Here is a 19,961-nt window from a genome sequence, read left to right as displayed (position 1 = left end):
CAGACACTTCTCCATTTTACTATCTAAATTTCTAACGAATACTCGCAGCGCGTATTGGAATGCTTGTGTTATCTCGGCACAGACCCTCTTGATTATTCTGTTTTTAAATTTACTTTTCGAGCTCCTTTCTTTTGTTTCATCTTCATTGTCTTTCAGGCTATTGCTTGTGTCTTGGCAATCCTATTTTCAACCAGTGACTGTTTCCTACTGTTACTGCTTTCATTTGTTAGTACTGTTTTGATTTTGAACGTCGGTTATAGATTTCCTATTAATTTGTATGTATTGTATGTGTTAAATGAGAGAACATACAAGATTTTTATAACACCATGTGTTTTTGTCTTGCGTCAGGTAGCTTCTGGTAGAAAGGCTGGCCTGCTGTGGGTGCCTCGCTTTCAGTTTTGATGGGGTGTATTGCTGGTTGGTCTGTTGAAGAGGAAAAGACACGGGATGGTCTTTTGTGTTTTGAGGACCATATGAAATATGGCTTTTGCTTTGTGGAGCCAACTTAAACTAATTTTTTAATCTTTTTTTGGTTTATTTTTTTAATGTAGTTAGTTGCCTATTAAATCACTTATTTGTTGTAGGTGGGAAGCAAAGACCTGTGTGAAAGAATCAGTGTCAGCTTTTTTTTTTTTTTTTGCCATCTTTCTTCCCTTGCTAAAGTGGATACTGACTTTTCTCACAGAGACCCATCTTTCTTATTTTTCACTTTTGGAAAGCAAATGAGCTAAGAGACTCTGACCATTTGACAAAAACATCCTTTTGCTCATTCTCTTTTTCTGCAGTAGGAGTTAGCTACCACTTGTATTCTGAAACCCAGAATCTGTATGATGATTAAAAATTGTGCAGTTTCATGCCTGCCTTTCTCAACTTGAGCCATTTAAAAGCCATTTTGGCTGCCGGGTCCCTGAGTTGTGACCACATGTTGGATAGGAGAATCGGCTTACCTCGCGGTTACATTCTGGTTTGTTCTCGGCCAGTATACATTGCAAGGCAGCCCACTTCCTCCATTAAAGAAGGAACATGTGGTTGAAGGGATTGCTTGGGCAGGTGTACAGTGTTTATTGTCCCATAGCAATAAATACTAGTAATATTTTGGAACACTATAGAGTTGACAGCTAGAGCACGGATTTCCAGCTTTTTCATCTGACCCATAGTAAGAAATACGTTTTACACCATAACCCACTTTATATATACAAATAAGTACATGTAATTAGAACAGAATTTCACAAACAAATATTTACCTATAGCACATATCTCTGTTGCACTTTATTTTGTTAAAAAAAATTCCTGGTTGATTTCATGATCCAGTTATGGGTTATGACCCACATTTTGAAAAACCCTATTCTACGGGAGTGCCCAAAACTTGACATTTATTGTCCCATTCCTCCCCCAATCGTGTGAGGTAGGGAGGAGAAAGGAGTAAATACGCAAGGGTAACATCCATTTATTCCAGCTTGATTTACTGTGATGAAAGACAGCATGATAGAGTGGAAAAGGTGGAAAAGGGGTCAGAAAATTTGGGTTCTAAGTCTGAGCTTGCTATGTACAAACCAGGTGATCTTAATGTGGAACCCCAACATTTGAGAGTTGATGGAAGCCCTAGAAACCATCTCGTATAGCTCTTTCAATGTTTAAACCTATATTAAGAACGCACTCTAAAGTGTGGTCCAGGTAAGTAGTAGTGAGAAACAGTTTAGCACTGGGTTAAAAGTGAGGACAGGAACCAGATGTGTGTAACATGCACGCACACAGGAATCACCATGTCCGTGTGTGTGAGCTCTTACTAGTACTGGTCTAAGGATTAGTATTCTCTGAGCCTTCACCTTCATCATCTGTGAAGGGGAACTAATAACGGATGAAGAAAACAAATTTAAGGACATTTTGCTCCCCTCCTTGACTCCATCTTTTTAGAGAGAAAAAGTTTTTCTTTATTTTCTTGATTTAGAAGTTTACTGTTCCCTAAGTATCTCAGAAACAGTTGGCCTCTCGAGAGTTAGAACTGTGTTTAAATTCTGTCTCTGCCTCTTCCCGTTCAGGAACTCTTGGTTAAGTTGGTTAGATGCCAAAATCTGTTTCTTACTTGTAAAATGGGGTGGGGGTAGATGGGGAGAGAGCGAGGTGCTCCTGTCTCCTCTTTCACATTGTTAAAAGATTAGCGGTAATGTCTGAATTGCTTAGAGCAGTGTCTGGCCCTTAATTGCTTCCTGAGTGGGAGCTATTATATGTTAGAGCTTGAAACCAAAACCCATTCAAGGAGCCAGTTAACAGGATCTGTTTCTGGGACTCTGGCAGTGAGGAGCCGGGTCCAGATGGGGACGTCAGGAGCGCTGTCTTACTTAGCAGGCCTGCAGATGTTTGCAGAATGGTCTTTATTTAGTGGGCCAGCAGCAGAAAGGCCGGGTGGGAGACTGAGCGATTAAAAAGTGCTTGTTGATGAGAAGAGGGATATGACTGATGAGCCCTGAGGATCACAGTTAGATGGCTGGCGTCTCCAACTGAGAGATAAGCCATTAGGCCTTCTCTATGACCAGAGGTCTTCAGCGTGGCAGGGAGCTCCACCGAATGAGTGCGGGCGCCTTGCAGCTCCCCCTTCACATCCAGCTCAACTCTACAGAGACCCCGTTTTCTGATAGGCTATAAAAGTATCTCTCGGGAATGAGGGACGTGAAAGCGCCTCACAGGAGGAGCTGGAAGGAAAGAAAACACACACGGAAAAGGGAAGTCCGGGAAGAGATCTATGGGAAATTTGGGTTGAGGCAGGTATTATTCTGCCCAACTTTTAAATTCTCTATTATTTTTTTCCTGTGTCCTTGAAAAGAAACTAACTGCCACTAGATGGCACACAGATCCCAGCACTATTCTGACTGTATAAATTATTATTTTTAAGATTCTTTTCAAAAGATAGGTCACTCATTGATGTGTTGTTTTTAAAAATAGAACTCGTAGCCTAAAGAATCAAAATTCAAAATCTGAGTATTCTGTGGGATCAGTTTGTGCTATAGAGAAAGCACCATTGTTGATATGCACTGTGGCCACATGAACATCGTAAAGAAGAGAGTGATCTGCCCCAAACCAATCTTTTTGCTTTTCTTTTTTTTCTTAACCACTAACTTGAAATTTCACTTTTTTAGAAGTATTTAAAATTGTGTTTCTTACAGAATACTTTGTTGCTTTTAAATATCATGTGTCTGATTTGCTTTGCATTTGTTCTGTGTGTTTGTGTGTATGGGTTATATGTAGACATGGATGCGGTCGAAAGAATGGGATGAGCTATTCATTGATTGGGAGGAGCAGAGGAAGCCCAGAGAGTGAGTGGGGCACTTGGCACAGCCCCTCCCACCCCAACCAAAAAGAAAAAATGAGACCAGGCTTTGTCAGGCCGTGGTTATCACCCTCCCAGTACCCACCCGCAACGAGGCTTGTTTAGACAGTCGCTTCCTCTAGCAGCAGTCTGTGCCCACCCTTTGTTCGGGAACAGCATTCTTTGATATTAGTTTCATAGCTTTGCTTATAAACTGTTTATAAAGCGTTTAGCTTTAGCCGTTGAAGACTGCCCGAGAAAGGGAATTCATGATGAAGGTTTGCTGACTCAATGTAATCATTTGTTGTGAAGTATAGGTATAAACAAGGTCCATTAAAATTCTTCCCATCCATGGTGTCTGATTCCCCTGTGATGGCCAGAAGCAGGCATGATGTGGTGACAAGCTGTCCCCTTCTGCATGGACACATGGGGTCCTGGCTTTGTGTGCTCTTGTTTATTGAGGTCATTACAATAGTAGGCAAGTGACCAGTGCCTCTCCCCACCCCAGCCGAACTCCAGTGATCAGTGTAGGTATTTGGAACAGTCTTCATGTTGTGTCCTCAGAGCTGCTTGGGAGCTTCCTCAGGGACTGCCCTGGTGGCGGAGCCTGTGAGGGAACTGTTTCCTGGGCTGCTGGTCATTGTCCCTGTTGTTCCCAGTGCACCCTCCAGGTTGGGGAGTGACAGCAAGTACAGGAGAATCGTGGGCCAATACATAAGCGATCTGGGGAGTCTATGAAGATTAGTAATATTTTATTTAAAATTTCTTCCCAGTCTTTTCCAGCACCCCACCCATTATTTTTAAAGAACCAGCAGTCTCACATCTGGGACTGTTTGAACAAAATATATTAAATGATCAAAAATTAATTAACCATGAGAGTAAGTTTTCAAGAAAACTGTCAAATAATTTTTTTTTTAATTTATCGTGTCATTTTAAAAGCTTCAGCTTAATTCTACTTTGTATTATATTTCCCCCGAAGAGTTCCTTAAAAAAAAAAAAAAAAGCAAAAACGTGATTCTGGAAGAACAGATCTCTTTGGACATGGGCAACAATAGCGTGCTTGATGTGCAGGACCTTGCATGATGCTGTAGAGAGATCTAACGTGTAGGGTGACTTGAATTCTTTCATATTATGACTCAGAGTTTGATCTCTACCTATTAGTTGTTCCTACTTGACCCCCATGTCCCAAGCTGTGGAAAAGAAGCTTCACGAACCATGTATGAAGGGCAGGTGTTGGCGTGGAGGCAGGCACGGAAGCTTACTCTGTCTGTCTGCAGCTGTGGCTGGCTGTCAGGACAGTGGCCCTCTCCTTCCTCCCTGAGACTTCAGCTTGAGCAATGGGGACAATGAATAGCAACAGGGAGGTTACCTGGGGCATCTCTTTCCTTAATGCCACCAACAGATCTAAATCTGATTCTAATAATAGAGCTACATGTACTGAACCTCAGGCCAAGCACTTGATTACATTATCACAGGTAATATTTTCTTTGCATATGAATAAACAAAGGTTTCAAGTTTGGGAGTTTGAGCAAAATCATACCGTTAGTAAATGGGGCACCACGATTTAAACCTAGGTCTGTCATTGTGTTATTTTGTAGTTGCATTTAACAGGTATTTAACCCTGAGCATATTAAACCAGACTGTGGACTGTCTCCTCTTCACCCCACCTGTATTAAACAGGTAGTGGGTGTCATCGGATCTGAAATAGGGAGTACACGTGGCAAAACCCCAGAAGAAATGTATAAATAAATGATTTTTTGGGTATCCCAGCCATTGACAAGCAAGCGAAAAACACTCACAAGTGGATGGCCATGGCTTCTTGGATGTTAGAAAGAAACCGAAGAATTCATTGAAGGCGACAGAGAAATATAGACTAAGGAACAGTTAGAGGCACTGTGACAGGCTGTGTTGCCAAAACCGTATCTATAAATTGGGTCATTTAGGAATTTGAAAGGCAGTCCTGACTGTTCACATTTTATATGTTTCTGGGACATGGGACTTTACTGCCCCATGGGGATTTTACCTTCTGACAATCATCATGTGCTCCTAGAGTGAAATAAACTAGGAAACATCTGTAAAAACCATCTATTTTGATATTTTCGAGTTGAGAGTTTTGTGAGGGTGAAGGTGGGCAGGGTATCAGATATCCTTATGGTTAGTTCTTTTTCCTGCTGTGTACTTTAGATGATTTGAAGGTTAATTTGAACCTAAGTTTGTGTCGTTTCTCCCCCCTTTCCTAGGGCTTCCTAAAGAATGAGAAGGACAATGCCCTGCTGTCTGCCATTGAAGAGTCCCGGAAGAGGGTAAGAAACAAACCTAAATATAGATATACAGCCATTGGGAGGGCAGGCTCGTCTGCCAGGGAGCACAGGTCTTGGAAGCTGGAGTCCGTGTCCAGGGCCCAGCTCTCCTACTTAGTGAGTTCACCAGAGGGAATTCCGTAGGAACATCATGCCTGTAACTCCATGTGTATTTGGTGACCAAAATGCATCTGAAACTCGGGGCTGGACAATTAATTATTAAATTAATCTTAAAAATGGAAGAGCCAGACAATTCTTTGGTTTCATTGTTACAGTAAAAAGTGGTATTTTGGTTTCTACTAAATCAGTAGTTCAGAAAAGCAGTTACGATCATTGATAATTTTCCTCAATTTCTTTTCCTTTTGTCACCGAGTTTGACTTTCTCTGCCACCTTTTATTTTTATTATTTTTTATTATAGTTGACATATTGGTTTAAGTTATCCAACATAGTGATTTGACATTTATATTCCTATAATGTGATCATCACAATAAATCTAGTAACCTTCTGTCTCCATACAGTTATTATAATAGTATTGACTATTTTCCCTGTGCTATTCATTACATTCCTGTGCCTTTTTTTTTTTTTAATAACCAGAGGTTTGTACCTTGTTCTCTGTATCTATGAGTCTTTCTGTTTTGTTTTTGTTTTCTCTGTTCCTTTGTTTTGTTTTCTTAGATTCCACATATAAGTGAAATCATATGATATTTGTCTTTGTCTGACTTAACATAATACTCTAGGTCCATCCATTTTGTTGCAAATGGCAAGATTTCATTCTTTATACTACCTTTTATGTTAATAATTTCTCTAAATTCTTGCAAAAACAAAACAAACTAGCTTGGCTCTTAGAAGGATGGTAAATAAGTAAGCCAGAGCAGCCATTATATGTGCAGCAAAATTTTGCAACAAGCATTCCCTCAAGATACTCAACGCTGACTTTACTAACATGTGAGTTATCTCCATTTGCTTCTGACAAGGATTAAAAGATCAAAACCTTTCCAAAACATCCTTATGGAATAAGAGATTTCCAGGCCACGGAGTCTTCTGGGGAAGGAGGGGGAAGGAGGAGGAAGGAGGGGGAGGGAGGGTGAGTTGGTTCTAAAGTGCAGCTTCTTTAGAGGAGGCGGGAGGGCTCTCACTGGTCGGCTGGTCCGCCAGCAGCAGCTGTCTCTGCAGAGCGAGTAGGGGTAAAGGGTTTTCTCCTTACTTATATAATCCTTCTATCAAGTGGAATGTATTTCTGTGTTATTTATGTAAAAAATAATAAAGTAAAACAATGCTGCTTCTTGATGTGCTTTATTAAAATGTTCTGTGTACGTGGAAACACCTCGCTAGGGCTGATGTGAGTGAGCTTGGGCAGCATGGGGTTTGCCAGCTCTAATTCATAAGAGAATGTTCCAAAAGCATTATTGAAATGACTGATAGCTTTAATTATCAGAGTCAAATCCCTAAAATTTCATTAATTATATTTTTGGCTATAGTACTTATTTCTAGAAATAGAGAAATTCACTTGATTCAGATTTAAAAATATTTTTTAAAGATTATTTTTGTTGTTCACACTTTAAGTGAGCTCCCAACTTTGATTCCCCTGCTGTAAAAGACCAGTGAAATTAAATTAGGATTGTCGAAAGCCACCAGGCCTTATTAATCCATTTACCCTGTGGAATGTGTTTCTGGAATTGGCAGCCTCTGAACATTGTGCCATACTGAGACTAAGTGTGCAGCCAGCCAAAACATTTAAACGACATACCACAGTGCAAAAGGTGTTGCGTGCATTTGCGAGGGCAGAGTTCCGGGGTTAGGAGCCAGCCTGGGGGGAGACCTTTCACCTGACTGGACACCAGGTGACTGCCGCTGAGCAAGAGTCATTTTCAAACAAAAGGTGAGCAGCTTCCTGGCATTTTAGTGGTAATTTCATGTTTGAATAACTTGCCAATGGCCTGCTGGAATGCCAAGAAAACAAGCCACAAAACCACAAATGTGTCCTATCTTTTCCCATTTGGTGCATCCCAGCAAAAACAGAACAACATTATCAGAACATATGTAGAGCTTCTAAAAGCCAGCAACAGCTCAGTAATAAGTGGGTGTGAAGTCAAAGCATATTGTCCTCTTCCCTTTATGAAAAAGGGGTTTGAGTGCTCCGCACCTGTTCTCAAGTCAGTTGCCCGGTTCTCTCCCTGCCTTTCTTAGCTGTGTTCAAAGAGATATGTTTCCACACATAACTTGAAAGATTCTGATTTAATTCATAGTAGTGTCTCCACTGCTTTGTCACTTTCTGTGGTTTGTCTTGTCTTCCTTTCAACTTTAGACCTCCGCTCACCCTTCTGGGTCATCCTTTCGTCTTCCCTCGGGTTTCTTTCCTTCTTGCTCCTCCTATTCCCTACCACCCACCTTGTCTCAGACCCTCACTGTCCCCCTCTTTTCTTAGTTGAGGAGCTCCTTCTCCCCTCTAGTTGACATTCTTTGCACCTAATCAATCTAGTGGTTCAGATGCGAGTCTAAAGGGAATAGGCTGGAGTGGGGCAAATGGGTGGCTGATCATTCTTGATTAGCCCACAAATTGGATGCTCCCTTATCTCTAAGGTAATTAAGGTAAGTTGGGGGTGGCATGGTCAAGGGAAGAGAATTTTAATGTTGGACCATTTATTTTTATTTGAAGCTGCTTAAAAAAAAAAAGTGACTAATGATGGAATAGAACCACAGTGCTGTTCATTCAGGTCATGAGCTGTTTCTAAATGAGTAGCTGGCATACTTCTCAACTGTATCTGAGGATTTGAGCCCAGAAACCCGCCAGAGTACTTCTGTGTTCACAAAGCAGGAGTTCTTGGCACGTAGGTGGGCAGCCCGATTAATGGGATGATGGTTAATTCCCACTATTGTTGCTCTGACCCGTACATGATCCCTCTGTCCCCATCAGCAGTGTCTCTGGATGGTCTATTATCTGTTTTCTTCAATAGCCTTTACTGTTCTGCCATTCTCTGTCAACCAAAGGATTTGTCCTTAAGAAAAATTCTTATGACACTGAGGTGTCCTGGGTCAGTGTCACAGCTTAGTCAGTGCCTCGTTTCCTGTTGCAAGCTCAGATTGCTGTATGGTATGCCAGCCTTCCCCCACCTGCTTATTTCTACCTACCCTGGTCCTTGTGCCACATGGCCTTCCATTTCCCATTGCTGGAGACCCGCAATGCTGAGGAGCTAGATGGTTTGACCACTACACAGGAAGAATTTTAAAAGAAATCGTGGTTCACCAGCACAGTATCTCTGCATACTTTCTAGGGCAGCTCCGTCTTCCCCTGCCTGGCTTTCCCTCACATACTTCTCTCTGTTCAAGTGCCTAGCTTTCCTGTACAAGTTCACAGACGTAACGAGAGAGAATGATTTTCCTCTGGGTATTTTTTCAGTCCAGGCTCACTGACTGGAGTGGTCCATTCTGCCTGACTCTCAGAAGAAAACTAGGTGGAACAATGTTTTTAAAGTTTGTGGTTGTCACTTCTTCTTGTGTCTTCAGAATACATATTTAGAAAAGGGATCCACTGATAGACCAAAATCATACTTGCAAATTGTGCCAGCCTTCTTCCTACTCATTTTTGTGTGTGTCTAGTATCTATCTTTTTCACATTTTAATAAATATTGGTCCATAGTCAAACATCCCACTTGAAGGAAGAGTATATATGATTTTTCTGACAGTTTTCCGAAGCTCATATGTATAGTTATTATCAGTATAAATGATCTACATTGCCAAAAGTAAAGCAAGCAGACATTACTATATTCATTCCCTTGGTGCTGCCTAATTAGATGCCAATCTGATTATTATCTGATTGTAAATGAAATGGCTTTTTGAAAAATGGACTTAAGCTGATGGGAACCTGGTCTGCCAATTAGACAATAATAGGCCCAGAATGGTCATGATTCAGTATATCTCCATAAGTTGCTTTAATTTCCTTCTCTCCTCAGAGGTTTTGTTTTGTCTTTTCCCTCCCACTTTCCCTCCCTTTCTCCTTCCTTCTCTCCTTCCCTTTTTTCTCTTCTTTCTTTTCCTCCTGAGTGCCTTTGTTTTGGTAACAAAGGCACCAGTAGACAGGAGTGAGGTTTGCCTGACATTTCAGTAGTGACTTAGTGGGAAACCTAACCACAGAACACTGTTTTTCTTTTACTGGTTTGCTTCCTCTTATGAAAATATTACTGTTTCTTAAAAAAATAAAGACACTGGGAGAATCTTTTGTTTGTCTTTTCTTATCATAGATGCTTATTAAATCGAGATACCATTGATTTTATAATCCATCATTATGCACTAGAAAAAGTACTAAGTAATATATACTAAGACAATTGTAATATATAGCCTAATTTCAGAGGTTTTAAAATTAATAAGCACTCGAAAAAATGTTCAACATCACTAATCATTGGGAAAATGCAAATCAAAACCATGAGCTAGCACCTAACACCCAATTAGGATAGCTACTATCAAAAAAAAAAAAAAAAAAAAAGCCCAGAAAATAGTATTAGTGAGTATGTAGAGAAATTGGAACCTTCGTGCACTGTTGATAGGATTGTAGAATGGTGTAGCCTCGATGGCAACAAATCCTCAAAATATTAAATATAGAATTACCATGTGATCCAGCAATTCCACTTCTGTGTACACCACAAAGTGGAACTTGAAGAGATATTTGCACACCCATAGCAGCGTTATTCATAATAACCAAAAGGTAGAAGCAAATCAGATGTACATGGATAGATAAAAGATAAATAAAATATGGTATGTACATACAATGGAATATTATTATTCACCCTGGAAAAGGGAAGAAAAATCTGCATATGCTACAACATGGATGAATCTTGAGGACATTATGCTAAATGAAAGAAGCCAGACACAAAAAATACAAAAACTGTATGATTCCACTTATATGAGGTAGCTAGAAGGAGTTAAAATCATAGAGGTAGAAAGTAGGTTGGTTACCACAGGCTGGGGAGAGGAGAGAATGGAGAGATGGTTTAATGGGGACAGAATTTCAGTTTTACAAGATGAAAAGCATTCTGGAGATGGTGGTGATGGGTGCACGACAGTGCGAATGTGCTTAATGCCGCTGAAGTGTACACTTGAAAATGGTGACGATGGTACATTTTATGTTATGTGTATTTTGCCACAATTTAAAAATATCTAATGTGTTAGACTTGATGAACTAGGGTATTTGCAAACAGTTAACAGTAAACTCTTTAAGGATAATTTTGAAAGTAGATTGCTTTTACTCTACTTATGGAAAGATGGCATATATAGAAGGCTTTGAATTTCTGTTAAACTTTAAAGAAAACCGTGTTCTGTTTTGTCATTTGGGTCATCTCTCTGCTCGTCACCGACAGACTTTTGGCATGGCCGAGGAGTACCACCGAGAGTCGATGCTGGTCGAGTGGGAGCAAGTGAAACAGCGAATTCTCCACACACTGCTGGCATCAGGAGAAGATGCCCTTGACTTTACTCAAGAAAACGAGGTAGGTTGAGTCCAGAAGATAAACCACTATTAATAAAATCCGAGGTCCAAGAATGCTCATCTGCTGGGCAACTGGCAGTCTTGGCGCAGTAGATGACTATCTCCCTCTTGAAACTCTTCTTTCCCTTGGCTTTTAGGACACCCGTATTTGCCTGGATTTTCTCCAACGTGTCTGGCTGTTTCTCAGCCTCCTTTGCTCCGTTTTCCTCAGACTCCTTGACCTCTAGATGTTTGAATGTCTCAGGGCTCGGTCCTTGACATGTTCTTGTTTCTCTCTTAGTCACTGCCCTTAGTCACTGTTGATCTTGTCTGGGCTTGTGGCTTTGAATACCATTTATATGCTGAAAACTCAAATTTACATCGCAGCCCCAAACCCTAAACTCATTTATCTGTTGACCTTCTTGGCTCTACTTAGATGTCTCCTAGCCATCTCAAGCTAAACATGTCTAGAATCGAGTCATGATAGCAACTGCCCCCCATCTCCCTCCTGGCACCAGCACCAGCCTTCTGTTCTCTTATAAAGAGTTTATCATCTTTATAAATGGCAATGCCAGTTCTTCATTTCCTCAGATCAAAAACCTCAGATTGGTTTTTGTCCTCTTCTTCTCCCACCTGGTCTCTCACACGTGTTGGCAAATGCAGTTTAACCCTGGTCTCAGAATATACCCAGAATCCAGCCACTTCTTACCACCTCCATTGTCAGCAGTCTGGTCTTTTGCTCAGATTATTGAACTAGCCTAACTGGTTGTTTCAGTTATCTGTTGGTATGAAACAAATCACGCCAGACTGTGGTGGCTGAAAACAAGCATTTAGCTTAGCTGGATATTTCTAGCTCAGGGTCTCTCGAGGCTGTGTTCAGGGTGTTGGCTGAGGCTACACTCAGGACAGACCCACTCCTAAGCTCACTCGTGTGGTTCTTGGCAAGCCTCAGGTCCTCTCTGGCTCTTGGCTTAGGGGCATCAGTCCCTTGTCCTGTGGGTCTCTCAGTTGTGCTGCTCACAGCATAACTTGCTTCCCCTAGAGCAAGAGTGAGGGGTTCAGGGGAGAGCTAAAGTGCCCCCACTACAGAACCCACTCTTTCTCTAACTTAGTCCTCTCTCTTCAAAGTAAGTCACTCAGTCAGCCTTCACTCAGGGGGAGAGGCTTATACAAGGGCTTGACTCCCAGGATGTGGGCACGACTGGGGACCCATCTTAGGGGTTGTTGACCACACTAGTCACCCTGTTTTTGCCCTTGTACAATCTCTTAACACAGCAGCCAGGGTAACACTATTAACACACAGGTTAGATCGTGTCACTCCTCTGCTCAGGACCCTCCTATGACACCCATTTTACTCGGAATGAAAGCCAAAGTCTTCACCACGATCTGTAATTCCCTACCAGATCTGGTCTTATTACCTCTCCAAGCTCATCTAATACTGCCCTCCCTGCTGCTCTTGCTGGTCCAGGCAGCTGAACTCCTTACAGGTTCTTTGAACACAGCTGGCCGGCTCGCTCCTGCAAATGCTCTTCCCCCACATAACTGCGTGACTGTCTCCCGCACGTCCTTCAGATATTTCCCCAGTGTCATCTCAGTGAGGCCTTCCAAGGTCTTGACACCTGAAATCCAAACCTACTTCTCCCCATTCAGCACTTCCTGTATCCCCTTCTCTTGTTTTATTTTATTTTTTTAGCACTTTCTCCCATGTACCATTATGCATATTTTATGTCTTTGTATTGCTTATTGTCCGTTTCTTGCATTCGAATGTATTGATTGGTGGTAGTGCTAAGTTGAGGGTTCTCTCCTCTCAAAAGTCTGATTTTCAAGGTATTTACAATTCGAGAATTAAAGTGCCCTTTCCCCAAAAGCCCATCCTCCTCTGTCTCCCCCAGAGACAGTCGCTATTATTACTTTCTCATGTATATTCCCGTAGTTTTTTATGTGAATGCAAGTATATGAGCCTGTATATTCTTGTCCCCCCTTCTTCTTACACAAAAGTCGGCTAATTGTCTGCTTCGTTCTGTATCTTGCTTTTTTTTACTTAATATATCCTGAAGATCTTTCCTGAGAGAGATCTGGAGGCAGGCTGCAGGCTCGGGATCAGCAGGAAAGAGAGTCTTGCTTGATCAGTGATGTCTGCCCTACACCAGGGGAGCTGTGGCTTGCCACACATTTACCCCTCTGGTGTTGGGGAGGAAACAATGCTGGGTTCACATTCTAGCTTCACACTGACTAGTCCTGAGACCTTGGCCAAATTATTTAATCCTGTAGACATTCAGTGTCTTCGTGGATGAAATGGGATTATTGGGAAGATTAGTGATAATTAAAGCACCTGACCCATAGTGACCATCCCTTACTATTTTTTTTTTAAAAAAGCAGTTTCAGTTACTTTGGAGGTGCAGATTAAAAATTATAATGTTATAAAAATTATAGTGTTAGACATTTCAAATACTATTACCAGTGCTTCTTGATAAGTCTTTTCCCCAGAAGTCGTTTCATGGATAACTAATGTTCTTTTCTCACGAGAGATCGGACGCCTGAGGCTCAGAGAGACATGTAGTATACTGGCGAGACCTAGGGCTGTTAGCTTCTAGACCATTGTTCCGCTGAAGTCTGGGTCAAGGGTGGGTAGCTTGCAGGGTAATGTCACACATCCCATATCTGCATATTTACTCCTGATTTAAAAACCAGTTTTTCTATTAAATTAGCCCCCAAGTATATAGATGCTCTAAAGTCATTTGTCTTAGGAAATCACTCCTTAAAGCCCCTGATCCACATTCTTTAGAGGCTTCAGAGACTCAGATCAGAGTCTTTGGGGGAGAACTAATGTGTGAAACCCTTGGCCAGCCTGATTTTTTTTTCTCAATTTCTTGTGAGTCTGGGCAGATAAATAGAACAGCTCCTAGTTTTACAAACTTGATTTTTTAAAATGGTGTTACTAGGTTGTGGTCTGTATTGGGATTTGGAAGTAATTATAAGCTGCTAATGAGATGTTCTTTCTTGATTATTCTTCTCTTAAAAATAGACCAGTCTATTTAGTAGACTCTTCTTCTTTGACCTCAAGTCCTCTTGGAAGGGAGTTACCAGCATATTTGCTATTCTCTGTTATGACATCTAGCATAGAGGACAGCTTTGCTGTGAAAGCTGGCCAGTGGTACAGACGGTTCTCTTTAAGTCATCGAGGGGACTGCCATTTTCTGGACCCTTGTAGGTTTCGTTATTTGTTGCTGTTGTTTTGAACTTTTGTCCTGAAGTATAATGTGTACAGAAAAGTGCCCAACATCATAAGTATACCACTCAGTGAATTATCACAAATGTAACACACCCCGATGGAGAAACAGAACATTATCAGCCCCCCGGCAGCCCTCCTTGTGTGCCTTTCTAGTCACTACCCGCTCACCACCTCCAAGGGAACTGCTGTTGTGATTTCTAACATCATAGATTAATTTTGCCTGTTTTTGAACTTTATGTAAACGGAGTCATACAGTACGTACTCGTGTTTCTGCTTAGCATTTCGTATCACTGCATTTAGTTACAGGCCATTCATTCTCATGGCTGAACAGTAACTGCAATCTGTTTATCCATTCTGGTGTCGATGGACATTGGATAGTTCCTAGTTCTTGGCTTTTATAAATAGTGCTCTTGTGGACATTCTTGTACGTGCTTTTTGGTGACTATATGTCTGTACCTCTGCTGGGTATACCTGAGGGAAATCGCTGGGTCAGAGGGCATGCGTATGTTCAGTTTTAGTAGATACTGCCAAATGGTTTTCCACAATGGCCGTATCGATGTACCCTCCCGCCGGCAGCATGACAGAATTCCATTTGTTCCGTATCCTTGCCACACTGGCATTTTTTGTCTTTTTTAATTTAACCATTCTGGTGGATGTATGGAATCATGCGTTTTTACAGGCCTTTTCCATAAAATTATCTTCAAAATGATGAGAAGATGGTATTTTCTCCACTTGGACAGGCACTTTCTCTACCGTCTTTCTAGGAAACCACATAGTGTGAAGGCCAGAGACAGGCTTCGAATTTGCAGGCCTGGGTCCGCGGGCCGGGGTTTCCTCGTTGTGACAGGCCTCTCCTGAAGAACTGCTGGGAGGAATGTAGAACACGTGTGAAGTGCCTAGCCCAGTGCTGGCACGAAGGGCTCACTCAGCACACCTGACCAGCCCTTACGGTAACCTTCAGTGTTTGGTGACCAACGCACTGTTAAGTTTATGTTAGCTATTTTAATAAGGATCTGCCCCTTTTAAGTGTTGTCAGGAATAAGGTTGTTGGAATCCAAAGAAGCTTCCAATCATTTTGAGCTGAACTTAACATTTGAAGTATGTCCAAATTTGGATGTCCAAATTTGGATAATCTTATACAGAGGCTTGAGGCTATTTTTTTTAAAAAAAACAAAAATGAATTAGGATATGCTGGTCCCTGAAACATTTTACCCCCAAGTCTTCCGATCACAGGAGCAACGACACATTGGTAATAACTGTTTCTGGCAAGTTTTAATAAGGGAAATGATACTTCAATAGCATAAATTCAGTTTGGCAAATTAATTGCCTTAGGATATAATTGAAGAAAGAGGTTTAATTTTTAAAGGGAGGAAGGAATTGAAAGATTGTTAATAGCTTTGAAATTGTAGGCCGAATAAAAATGATGTGCCTTGAAGCAAGAAAGAGACTCCTGGCTAAGAACCCTGCGCCCTCATCCCTGCATCCAGTCAGTGTGAGGAGGAACCCCCGGAGTGTGGCACGCTTGCGTGACGGCACGTGGGGTTCGGCATTGCTGGGAATCGTAGGAATATCTTAGCCAACGTTTAGAACAGTGTTTAAAGATAAACTTATCCAACCTCAGTGTAGCCTAATGGCTGTGTGAATATTAGATATAATCAATGGACGGTCCTTTAATGCAGGGCTCCCCAACCCCTGGGCTGTGGATCGGTACAGGTCTGTGGCCTGTTAGGAACTGGGCCGCACTGCAGGAATTGAGCAGCGGGCGAGTGAAGAAGCTTCGTCTGTCTTTGCGGCCGCTCCCCAGTGCTCGCATCACTGCCTCAGCTCCACTTCAGATCATCAGGCGTTAGATTCCCATAGGAGCTCCGGTCCCTGGTGCCAAAAAGTTTGAGGACCGCTGCTTTAATGTATTGTCTGGAAAATGACTTAGCTTCTCTATTAAGCCTGTTGCCTGCAGAGCTAAGTCGTAGCTTAATAATTCTTGATAATGTTGGCAGCGTTCCACACATGACATGTGAACAGTGTGTGTTGAACACAGTCTCTAGTTTTGATGACTATTTCATCGATTCCTATACACATATATTTCTACATTTTAACATTTCTAAAATCAGAATATGTCTTAAATTCAGTGATATGTCATAGTTCAACTGATAGCATTTTTTCTTCCTACGTAACACGTCTTGCAGTGGGTACTGTAAAATACAGAAGAGTTTGAACCAGAAGTTCCTGGAGAATATGCTTCCAAACTATTTTTTTATGACTCCTGGGCAGTTTCCCAGGGGGCAGATTTCACTTCGAGTAGGATTTCAGGCATCGAAAGTACTCTGCTGCTCATTCAGAAAGAAGCTTTAAAAAACCCAACTCAGCAGGCCCTGTAACGTCACGATGCGTCTTACTTGAACACCTCCTTTTTGCACAGTATGCTGACGGTAGATCTTTGTAGACCCCTTATGAAAACTCTGCTGTTCTCCACTCCCCACCCAAACATAACCTCTGACATTGGCACACACCCTGTCCTGCCAGTTCTCCCTGAGGTGTCCATGTGCACATGTGTACGTCTATGTCCATCTGATCAATTTACTATCAACGTATTCCATTAATGGCACCATTTTATAGATTAGATTCTACAGCTTAGCATTATGTTTTGATTTTTTAAAGCTTATTCTGGAGCTTTATCTAGGTTAGTACATGTAGGTGTCTGTCATTTCTTAGTGACTGTAATAGGTTTCATCATATAAATGGCCCAGGTTTTCTTCTCATTTCATGCGTGAAGAACAAGACTCCAGGGAAGTTAGGTGTCGTTACCCAAGTTCACCCAGTTGGGTTACATTTAGAACCTGAGTCTTCTGGTCCCCAGTTGGTGTTTTATAGTAGTACTGGGTTTCTATGTACAGATTTTATAACCAACTATTGTAAATGAATCACTTTGGTTCCATTTTGCTTACATCAAATCAAACATTCCACTTGGAAATTAAAAACTCCCTTTCTTCTGTAGTATCTTTTTTTTTTTTTACTTTGTACTGGGAGCATTTTGCTAGGAGTGCTAGTTCCCCTCCTTTCTCCCTGACTAGAATGAGCCCTTCTAGGAAAAAGTATCATTGATCCCCTGGGTATGCTTCATACAAAAGTAATTGCTTAGTAAGAGTTTGCAGTTCCCTTCCGCCACACTCCATCCATGTCCCACCTGTTCTGGAAGGCTCTCTTAGAACGACTGTTTTGGGAACACCATCTCCTTTAAGAAGACCCTTCTCACGGCTGTATTCCCAAAGGTGGTTTTTTGTCCACATGTCCCCAGACTCCTGGGAGCCCTTGTTTTCTGTAGCTCTACCTTCCAGTGCCCCTGCCTCTCTGCTCTGAGTCCCTGGTGTCGTCCCTGCTAGGGTTCAGTCTGTCCCCCTTCAGAGACACCCAGAGGTCCGAGGAGTTTGGACTGTTACTGCCACATGCATACTGGTGTATTTTCCCAGCCCTCAGAGCAGCTCCTGGCTTTGAAGTTCCAGTGAACATTTGCTGGTTCCTCTGCTCAGGAATGCGCACGTACCCGTGCTGCCGGTGGATAATTGACTTCAGGCATGGTGAAACAGAGGCTTGGCCAAGGACAAATGAAGGAAAGGCACTTTTGAAAACAAGAGCATTAAGCAAAATTAATTTAAATGGAAATTTGAAGCCTGAAAACCAACTACTTTTTAAATGGATAATTTTAAAAATTAGGTTTTTAGTACTGGAAAATATTTCTCAAGGCTGTTTACATATATTTAGCTGAAACAACTGTGTCCTTGCCGAAATGCTTCAGCACTGTTCTCTTTCTCATTTCCCTATTCCCCTCAATTAGGTTGCTGGAATTAGCAGGCTTAGTGCTGTGTTCTTTAAAAAGACTTTCGGGTCATCAGCTTTTGGATTGTTCTGTTCCAGAAAGGTGGATGTCTTAGAGAATAGTCCCAACTCAGTGTTACTGGGAACACTCAGAACTAGTCCAGAGGTAGAAGATGAGCTGGCGGGGGTTCTGTCCATACAGGGAGTGCGTGCTCATTGTAGGAAGATGAGATGAGATGCTCCAGCCAGCACAATGTAAAATATCTTAGATTATGTTTCTGTGGTGTCGATAACCGTTGTTGTTCAGTATAGGACTTATTTCTGTATTCGTTATGGTGGTTTATGTTTTGTTTACAAGTGGGAACACCTAGCATTTACGGGCCGAGTTGGGCGCTGTGCTGAGCTCTCTCTGCTTATTCCTCTCATCAGTGTTGTGAGATCAGAGCTTCTCTTCTCCCCGCTTGATCTTCATCACAAACTGGTGAGATGGATCCCATCACTGCCCGTTTCACAGCTGAAGAAACCGAGGCTCAAAAGAAGCAGTATACTCAGTGGAGATCACCTAGCTCGCGAGTAGTGGAGCCAGGATTTGTAACCATGACTCCCTCTTGTTCTTTGATGGCTGTCCTTGGAGAGTTGCCCCAAGCTGCCCTGGGGGCGAGATGGTGCCTGCCCACATGGCTCCACTGCTTCCTATTAGAGTGACCTTGGGCAAGTTGCATCCGTGTGCTTTGGTGTCTTCGTCTGTAAAATTAATATAATGAAAGTACGTATCTCATAGGATTGTGGAGTTAACACGTGGACATTAAGAAAGTGCTTGGCATATAGTTGGTGCTCAATAGGTATAGCTATTATTATTGTAAACCAGTGGTTTTTAATCTGTGTTAGTAGGAATGACCCTTGGGTATATGTTTAATACCATATGCCAGACTGCAAGGTAGCAGGGAGTAAAAGTGATAGATGGAGATTGGAAGTGATCGTGGGATCAGCCAGCCAGCAGCATCCTCCAAGGTCAGTAAAGCGTTTAAAGCTCTTTTATACCAGTGATGGCAGCAAGTCAGAGATGAGGAGGGCCTCTTGAGACTGTCGGGGACGGCCCCTTCGTTCAATTGATGTGAACCAGAGGCACCAGGAGAATGTGCTAGACCTCAAGGCCAGGGAGGAAGTGGCCTTCCTGGAACACAGGTGTCCCGACAGTCCAGAACCTGAGGGTCTACGCCCCACCTTTCTGCCTCCTGCCCCTCTCTCCTCTCTGCCCCCCTCCCAGTGCGTGCTCACACTAAGCATGCCTTTGACCAGCTATGGTAGTGCTAGGACATTTTGCTGCTACCTTCCATCGGTTTCCCAGGAATTCTACTTTACACTGCTTTGTTTTGGATTTTAGAGAAAAGAATGTTAGTCTTTTGGTTTTTTAATGAGAGAAGCTTAAAGAATTCGATCTCTGCTACAGTACAGTACCAACACATGTATTGGAAATTTAAGAATATATCTATAGGATCTACTTAATTTTGATCCAGTAGGAAATAAGCTTAGCTAAAAGTTAATTTTAGTCTTTCTAAAAGGAGATTAATAAATGTTTCCATACCGTCGTGTCTGACTCTCCCCGTCAGACCGTGCTCTTTGGATATGGGCTCTGTGGGTTGGCCTGCCATCCCTGTGGGGATGGATATGCACACAGCTACCTACGCACAAGGCAGGCCGGCAGCTCCCTAGCAAATGTTTGCCGAATGAATGAATGTCCAGCTTAGACTGGCTTCATATATTCAGATGCAGAAAATTAGTCAACAGCTGTTGTCTTAGTGTGGACTCTAGACTGGAAATGTCTTAATCCAGTACTGTGACCCTATAAAGTC

The 19,961-nt window shown here is 42.1% G+C and overlaps 1 protein-coding gene across 1 annotated transcript in view; it reads left to right on the top strand.

Annotated features, from left to right (window-relative positions):
* The window catches only part of NUP93 (nucleoporin 93), an 88,633-nt gene that overhangs the window by 46,734 nt on the left and 21,938 nt on the right, over positions 1-19,961 (top strand). The window contains exons 4-5 of the mRNA XM_011360127.2: positions 5,545-5,607; positions 10,957-11,085. Of these exons, the coding sequence (XP_011358429.1) occupies positions 5,545-5,607; positions 10,957-11,085 (192 nt within the window). The remainder of the gene's footprint in view (positions 1-5,544; positions 5,608-10,956; positions 11,086-19,961) is intronic.

Source organism: Pteropus vampyrus, unplaced genomic scaffold (genome assembly GCF_000151845.1).
Source record: "Pteropus vampyrus isolate Shadow unplaced genomic scaffold, Pvam_2.0 Scaffold51, whole genome shotgun sequence".
NCBI lineage: Eukaryota > Metazoa > Chordata > Mammalia > Chiroptera > Pteropodidae > Pteropus > Pteropus vampyrus.
This window is presented reverse-complemented; position numbering and strand designations above follow the sequence as displayed.